At 49.8% G+C, this 8,833-nt stretch overlaps 1 protein-coding gene and 1 long non-coding RNA gene across 3 annotated transcripts in view; both read right to left on the minus strand.

Annotated features, from left to right (window-relative positions):
* NSF (N-ethylmaleimide sensitive factor, vesicle fusing ATPase) overlaps positions 1-6,757 on the minus strand; it is a 57,730-nt gene extending 50,973 nt beyond the window's left edge. Inside the window, exon 1 of one of the 2 annotated variants that reach the window (XM_021377659.1) lies at positions 6,647-6,757. In XM_021377659.1, coding sequence (XP_021233334.1) covers positions 6,647-6,658 — 12 coding nt within the window. In that variant the 5' untranslated portion in view covers positions 6,659-6,757. Of the gene's footprint in view, positions 1-6,528; positions 6,624-6,646 lie in introns of those variants that run through there. The other variant, XM_021377660.1, reaches the window with a different exon arrangement.
* On the minus strand, positions 1,857-6,522 carry LOC110388431. The gene is made up of 2 exons (XR_002432879.1): positions 2,138-6,522; positions 1,857-2,022 (listed from the first exon to the last, which is right to left on the minus strand). It is a non-coding gene; the product is annotated as an uncharacterized LOC110388431 (long non-coding RNA).

Below are 8,833 nucleotides of genomic sequence, written 5' to 3' on the forward strand. Positions count from 1 at the left end.
AGGACGGAGGACCTCTGGGGAGGTGACTCCACATTCCAGATTGTGCCTCCTTCCTAGAGCAAAAGAAATCCATCACAGAGCTCCAGCACTGCAATACTGCTCCTAAATCTGCATCACTCCAACAGCCTCTGTCTGCCAAGACGGAAGGAGACTGTGTGATGCACTGATAAATGTCACGATGAGAGACAAACGTGTAGGACCTCACCCTCAGATTTATGAGACATCAGCAATGTTGTCTCCATTTCTCCGCTACTGAACTGATGCAAAATGGGAAAATCCAGCACCAGGACATGAACATCCAGCACCATGCTCAATGATCCTGGCATATTTTGTGAAGTAAAAGAACAAACAGCTCCATAACAAACACCATCATGCCTGAAATATCAAAGAGTTTTTTTTTCCAAAGTCGCACAGATTCCCGTTTTCCTGCAATAAAATACAGCACTGAATCATCCCTGCACTTTGGAGAGCTCAGCCCAAGAAGCAATGCTATTTGGATATTTTCATCCATACTCAAAACCACCCTTCCTCATCCTGAATTTCAAGACCAGCATCTTAACAAAAGGCAAAAGCAGAGCATTGCACTCAGTTAGAAAGAGGACCAAGACTAAAATCTCTGCAGTGTGGGTGAGCACCAAGTACAACACGATGGCTAATATTTGTGACTGTAAGGCTGATGACAGAGGAAGCTGAAGAAAAACACGTCTCCCATTACTCAGCCCCCATAGGAGACAGGTTGGCGGTACATAATAGAAGCGCACTACTACCTGTCAGTTGAATGAAAGAGCTAAAACATTACACGGTGTGGCAAAGATGCTCTTCATTTGGAACAGCTTAACTCATTTAATTTCCTAATCCTACCCAGGAGATTATCAAACAGCTGAGGCAGGTTTTGCTCTCTGCACTGCTTCTGCAAAGCAGACGTGCATGAAGCGTTGCACCTGGTACAGTTTGCACCAATGGATCGAGCGGCAACTGAACCTGAGGAAAGAAATGAGAATAAACGAGCACGGGAAGTGCAAGCAGCAGGAGACTACTGCACACAGATGGCAAACACCAGCACAGCATGCAGGAAGGTGAGCTGAGCAGAGCTGGGTCAGCAATAGCCTGGGAGAAGGAGACAAATTCAGCTCTTCCAGCATAGGAAAGCCTGCAGAGAAAGTACTTCCCCTCTGTGACCAGAACCGCACGTCGGTGCACCAGGACAATACAGGCCACCAGGGTTACTGCACACCTCCTCATGAACCATGTCAGAACACAGAATGTTTGAAAACACAGGGGTCAACCAAGTCTCTCCATGGGGTATCTTTCTGCTCCTTTCTTGCTGAGATAACTATGAGTTGCCCCCAGGACAGTTCCTGCAGCTGCCTGTGACTCACAGACCTTACGGGTGAAGCCAGACCCAGTCTGGCAGCACACACTCCGGGCACATTCACCATCTCAACAAAAACAGAATTTTTAAACATTTACTCTATCGCTTTAGATTTGAACAGCAGTCTAACCTTCCTGACCTGAGCTATTCTGAAATCACTGCAGCAGCCACATCTCCACCACAGTCTACAGAGGAACAGACATCTCTCAATGTCAGAACTGTTTGTTTTTTTCTTTTTACCTTTGTAAGAACACCCTGTGTTGGTATCGTTAGTGACCCATCACATCTCTCAGAGCAAAACGTGTTTCAGTTGAAAATATACTCTCAGTACCTCTAAAGGCAAATGACTGCAGCTCCCTTAGTGGGAACAGTGGAAGACACAGCCTAAGGAGTCACTGCAAATCTCTGCAGACAGCAATTTTAAATTAAAAAAAACCGAACGAACTAAAGCTTTGTTAAAGAAAAAAAAAAAAAGACACAGCGCTCAAATTTTACAAAGTTTAATGCAAACTTTTAGTCTGCAGAGATGTCAATTAGCAGCATCTCCCAGCAGCCACAGCAATGCACGCGCATGAGTTATTTTCTGCTCCTCTGAGGCACACATTTACCAGGAAATACACCCAGCAACAGATGTCCTAAATGCTGTGTTTCTACGATTAAAAAAGAAGAAAAATCACTAAAGTGGTTAACAGTTTGCTGAAGGCTTTCATGGACATGTGAAATAATAAAGCTTCCCGAGCTGCAGCTCAGGATTGGCCGTTCCACCTGCGCTGCGCGGCCTCAGTCTGCTGGGAGCTTTGATTCCGGCCTGGGAGGAGCTGCAAGAACCCCATAAATAGCCATTTTCTTCTCCTGTTCAAAGAGGAAATTCAAGATCTCGGGGTTAGTATTCCCATTTTTGCCCAGGCATGGACACGCCTCCACATGGAGCCGAGAAAATCTAGAGATTACTCCCACCTCCCCACACAGAAGCCATTTTATTGCCACGGAAGTGCCAAACTGAGCAACCAGAGGTTGTATTTTGTTAGCAGGGTGGGGACTGCTGCTCACTTTGTGTGCAAAGCTTACAGCCAAACGCATTCGGTTCTGCAGGAGTTTGCTAACTCCAGTGCTGTTCCATTGGGTGCAGCTAAGAACGCGCGCGTAGCTTTGGGAATTTGGGCGCACTCTATCCATTACTTTGCAATGTTATTAGAAACACAAATCACAGTTTTGAGACTGAGAAGCTCGCCAGATTAAAAGGAACAGGAGGACATCACCTGGATGCACATTTCTTATTGTTTGTTTAGAAAAAACTCTCAAGGCACTAGGAACAAGGTTAAAAACACCCTCTTTACTTGGAATTTGCTCGAGGTGCTGCTATCCCTTGCTTACCCACAACTCACCCCACCTGACGGGCTGTATCAGCACTAATCATTCCAGGACACCGACTGCTGCACCCAATTATAAGCAGCCCACGTTCCAGACCCAACACCTCACCAGCAAAAGCAAATAACTCGACACAACTCCAGGGCATGACTTACTCCAGATTTTGTGGCGGAAGGTCACTGCTTTATTGCATCCCAGGAGAGCAGAGCAATGCGCTCTGTCTTTCCGTGCTGCTAACGCTTGGCCCTTCTGAACTATCTGTCCTACATACACATGAAAGAGTGCTCCAGCACTGCAGCAGGGTCAGAGCGCCTGAAGTTCTGCCCTGATTTAATGAGACGCAGTACCAGATGGCTCCAGCTCACGACGACAGGATTTGTGAAGAAGGCTTTTCTATTAGCCATAGCGACATCAATAATTTCATTTGACTGAAAATCCTGTCCTGCCCGACGGGCATTCTAGCAAAATGTATATTTAGCTGTTTCCTAAGGATTGGATTGCAGTGGGCTCAGGCAGAGCTGATTTTATGACAGTATGAACTCACCCCAAGCTACATCTTAGGGCATCTTCTAAACCAAATCTCCCAAATAGGATCCTCTCCTAAACGACCTCCCAGAACCAAGGTTAGGATGAAATATCTTGCTGCATCCCCTGAGCCGAGGAGGGAAATTCTTTAATTAAAGTAGTCATCCTGGCTGCCCACGGTGAGAAAAGAAGTGAGATAAGAAGTGACATACCTCCAGTTCTGAGGTTGTTGGGAGTGGTCAGAATCATAGAATCATTAAGGTTGGAAAAGACCACTAAGATCATCCAGTCCAACCATGCACCTACCACCAGTGCTGCCCACTGAACCGTGTCCCTCAGTACCACACCTCTACAATTCCTCAACACGTCCAGGGACGGTGACTCCACCACCTCCCTGGGCAGCCTGTGCCAGGGCCCGATCACTCTTTCAGAGAGGAGATTTTTCCTGATGTCCAACCTGCACCTCCCCGGCGCAACTTGAGGCCATCATCTCTCATCCTATCACTAGTTACAGGGGAGCAGAGGTCGACCCCCCTCCCCACCAGCTCCTTTCAGGGCACTGTAGCGAGCAATAATGTCTAATTTCAGTGTCCTCTTCTCCACACTGACCCATCCCCGTTCCCGCAGCCGCTCCCCACTGTGCTCGCACCCTCACAGCTCCGTGCCCTTCTCTGGACACGCTCCAGGGCCTCGACGTCTTTCTCGCAGCGAGGGGCCCAGAGCTGAACGCAGCACTGAGGTGAGCGCAGGGGACGGGCAGCTCCTGCTCCCGCTGGCTGCGCTGCTGCTGACACAGCCAGGATGGCGTCAGCCTTCTTGGCCAGCCGGGCACGCTGCTGGCTCACGTGCAGCCCAGCATTAACCAACATCCCCAGGTCCTTTTCCTCTACACAGTCTTCCAAACACTCTGCCCCTCACCTATCACGTTGCTTGGAGTTGTTATGACCTTCTTGTAGATGGGAGTCACACCAGCGAGCCTCCAGTCCTCTGGGACCTCTCTGGTTGACCAGGAACGCTGACAGATTGTGGAAGGCAGCTTGGCTATCACCTCCACCAGCTCTCTCAGTGCCCACGGGTGGATCCCATCCTGCCCCACGGACTTGTGACAGTCCAGGTGGTCTCTGTTTCTGCATGAATCGTGGGGGGTTTATTCTGCTCCCCACCCCTGACTTCCAGGTCAGGGGGTAGAGCACCTGAGGACAAATGGTCTGACTATTAAGGACAGACATAAAGTAGGCATTGAGAACCTCAGCCTTTTCCTTATCCTCAATGGCCACGTTCCCCTCCGCACCCAGTAAAGGGCAGAGATTCTCCTTAGTATTGCACTGACATTATCCTGTTTTGTTTTTTTTTAACTATTAAGGTTTGGGGACACTGTTCCTGCAACACTAAGCCAAGCAACAAATCAATCACAGATGACAAGGTCAGACATCCCACGCCCACAAACACAGTCTGATGGCCAACAATTTTATTCCAAATAATCCATCATGGATTTCCGTAAAGCAGAAGTCCTGTAAGAAGCAGCAAAATGTATTTGCAATGATTTTGCAAAACGGGTATGGAGCTGCAGAAGTGACATCGGACAAAGACATTTCAATTTAGTTTTCTCGTGTTCCCCTAAAGCATTCTGAAAGACAAAGCACTAAAAAAATGTGATAGAATAACAAATGCCACACTGCAAGAAAGAACTAAGTTGACAAATGGTTCTGCAGTTGCCTGATGGCACCTGCACCTATGAAGAATGATTCCATATGATAGCTGAAAGGAGGAGAAATTCAAATGTACAGATTTAGACCAAAAACATAAAACCCAGACTCAGCCTCACAAAGCGTCCAACCTAAAACTGCCCCTTGATGCACTGCAAGGAGCACAGCAGAGCATGCATCAGCACAGAGTTCTGTAACATGAGGGACCACAGTCTGTCCTTCACTGCAATTCCTACAACTCTGCATTCAATCTATTCAACAGTTCATTTCAACAGGTATCTGCAATGCGTCTCCTGCTCAGGTCACAGGCACTTCTGGAGGGGTTACGGTACAGTTCTGAAAGGCAGACCAACATCTGCTATTAACAGAGTGAAACCAAAATTGTTTCCAACCACAGACATGAGAAGCAAACAGGCCAGTGCCTCCCAGCCCTGTGCTGATGGCAACAGTACTTCAAGCCTAACTGATGTTCCTGAATCCCAAACTGCACATAGAAAAATGACGGTGGGGTTATACAAGTTGCAGCTATTGCATAACTGCAGCCACGCAGCTCTGCTTTGCTTCCTGCACTTCTCCATGCAGCTCTCCAATCTGGTGCAGTACAAGCAAAATCACAGTGCTGGACCAACAGCTTGATGCTGGCTGGAACAGGGCAGAGAAATCTCTGCATGGGCCAGGCGCAGCCACTGCAGCTCTCTCTATGTATTCACCAGGTTTACGCATCTTTAAACAACATTAACCAGGGGGAGCATCAGTGTTCCAGCATCAGGCTCACCTGTTGTAAGGGGGATATCACACACCTCCATCCTCCCACCCACTGCTCCTTATTTATACAGACCAGCATCCAACGTGACACCAAACCGTGTGCTGTTGGTTGCTCACCTGACCTCTGCATCATCCCCCTGCTGCCATCCCACGTTCCTTTACACGTTAAGGCCTTTTCGCTGATTTTAGCTAAGCAGTCACCAACAGGATGTTTTTAAGGCTTATTTCTTTAGGAAGTACGCGTTAAAACCACTGCACGGTCCTTAAAGTGTGTTTTAATATGACATAACTTGGACCCACATCCAGCGCTCTCAGCGCCCACAGGGCTGAGGAGTCAGCGGGAACCCCACAGATCAGCCCCATATCCCAGCAGAGCCTCAGGAAACCCCACAGACCTGCCCCACATCCCACCTCAGGGAACTGTACAAACCTGCCCCAATCTCAAGGAATCCCACAGACCTGCCCCACACCCCACCTCAGGGAACCCCACAGTCCTGCCCTCCATCCCACCAGGGCCGCAGGGAACCCCAAATCCTGCCCCACAACTCCAGAGAAGAAGGGCTCCCACAGCACCCTTAGCGGACCCTAAAATCCCCTATAACCCAAAAGGAACCTCGCAGCACCCTACACCTCACTCCACACCCCGCAAGGGAAGGGCTCACAGCACTCCTCGAGGACAGAGGTCCCTACAGAACCCTCATAGGACCCCAAATCTCCATCCCCCATAACCAAAGGGGGATCACCACAGCACCCTTCGGGAACCCCACAACCCCTCACGCTGCGAGAACCCACCCCAACGCCTAGCGAGGGGCAGCAGAGACGGCATAGAGCCGGAGGTAACGGGGTGAAGCTTCCCACAGCTGGACAGGAGAGAGGAAAGAAACCATCCCCCTCTCCCCCCCTCACTTACCCGCCCCGCCATCTTGTCGCTTCACACCGCAGCGCAGAGCCATGGGGCGGTGCTGCGCATGCGCGGAGAGGGGCGGAACGGACGGGAGCAGAGAGGCTCCGGGTTCGAGGCTGAGCTCGGCTGTGTGCGGCGTAGGGTCGTGTGTGGGGGCAGGTGCCTCCATTTCACAGACCGCAGCCTCGTTATTAAGCACCAAACTCTTATTTTCAGGGTCCAGAGCCTATACTTGGGAACCAAAGGCACTGTTTTCTCACCTGCTGCCTATTTTTTCGGGCCTAGAGTCTTATTTTAGGGCCCAAAGCACTATTCTTATGGAACAAAGCCTCCTCTTGGGCGTCCATGGCATTCTCTGACAGGACAAACTTCATTCTGCAGGCCAAGGCCTGAATTTTAGAGCCCACAGTCTCCCTTAACAGACAGGGAACCAACAAACCCACCCCCACATCCCACCTCAGGGAACCCCACAACCTGCCCCAACGCAACTCTGTGTCATCCTACAGGACCCATCCCACAGGACCTGCTCTTTAGGAGCTTTTTATGATGGCGTAACTGTGTCAGTTGTCAAGGGAAGAGCCCTGATGACAACTGTCTGCACTTCAGTAACATCTCCAATAACATCACAGAATCATTGAATCACAGAAAGGCTTAGGTTGGAGGGGACCTTAAAGACCACCCAGTTCCAACCCCAGAGGCATGTGCAGGGCTGCCACCAGATCAGGCTGCCCAGAGCCCCATCCAACCTGGCCATGAACGTCACCAAAGCATCCACAACCAGGTCCTTCTCCGCAGGGCTGCTCTCCATGAGTTCTTCTCCCAGTCTGTACTCTCACCAGGGATTGCCCCAACCCAACACCCTGCGCTTGGCCTTGTTAAACCTCATGAGGTTCTTGTGTGCCCACTTTTTGAGCCCGTCCATGTCCCTGTGGATGGCAGCTTGGTGCCGTGTTGGGGCAGGTCCTGAAGGATGGGCCCTGTGGTGTGGAGCTGTGCTGGAGCACTGGCTGGTGAAGGGGCTGCATGGGGTCAGCCAGGGCTTGGAGACCTCCCGCGTCTCTGTGCATCTGGACAAAGCATTTTTAACACCCTTCAGTGGAATAAAAGGGTCTTTAATCTGTTAGACTGCTTGGGCCCCTCACAACAGGAAAGACACTGAGGGCCAGAGCAGGGCAATGGAGCTGTGAAGGGTCTGGAGCACAGTGGGGAGCGGCTGAGGGATCACAGGCTGCCCAGGGAGGTGGTGGAGTCACTGTCCCCGCAGCTGCTCAAGCACTGTGGAGATGCGGCACTTGAGAACAGTGGGCGCGGTGGGGATGTGTTGAGGTTGGACTTGGGGATCTTAGTGGTCTTTTCGAACCTTAATGATTCTATCAATTCTATGAGGCTGTGCATCACATAGCAGCAGATAGGACTTTAAATTTAGAGGCGCTGTGTCATTCTCCAGTCGCACACCCAATGATTTGAAGTAGCTTTCTATTCAAATGCACCACACTAATGGCATCTTATCGTGCTTTGCCCACAAATTAGAAGTGTATGCAGATCTGAAATCCCAGAGCTGCTATCCCAGTCTCCTAACACACACCAAACCCTGGAGTTAAGCTCATCCTTCGGTAGGGAGAACTTGGGGCATGTAAGAGTAATTGCTCAGCCTTTGCTAGGAACATGGCCATATTCTGCCCATGCAGGTTCTGCTTCCCCGTGGTCTGCTCCCACTGACTCTTTGCAGCCAGACTTCTGGACGTGGATTTTTATGGGGTCCACCTCCTGGGATTTGTCTGAAGCAATGCTTTGCTCTTCAGAATAGATTGTATTGAATAGACTGTCTCACACTGAGAGATGAAGAGAGCTGCATCCCCCAGTGTAATGTTCTGCGGGAGAATGAAACTCCAATTGTGGTCTTCTGTCTTGAATTTGCTTTGAAGGAGGAAGGCAGCAAGTGATTGGACTTCAAAGCAAGGTTCAATACTGTCTCCAAAGCTGGCCTCAATGGCCTGGAAATCAATTCCGGGCATGAGCTGCGGTGCATTAGCAACCTGTTACATCAACTTCCTGAGCGGGGCTTCAAAAACATCATAAAATATTAATATTGTTTTAACTGCCTTGAACAGGTAGCAAATCAGTTGTAACATGGCAGGGCATGCGGAGCTCCAGCAAAATGGAGGTCCCCTTCGGAGGATTCTTTTTGCACAA

The sequence above is a fragment of the Numida meleagris genome, chromosome 26, assembly GCF_002078875.1.
Source record: "Numida meleagris isolate 19003 breed g44 Domestic line chromosome 26, NumMel1.0, whole genome shotgun sequence".
Lineage (NCBI taxonomy): Eukaryota > Metazoa > Chordata > Aves > Galliformes > Numididae > Numida > Numida meleagris.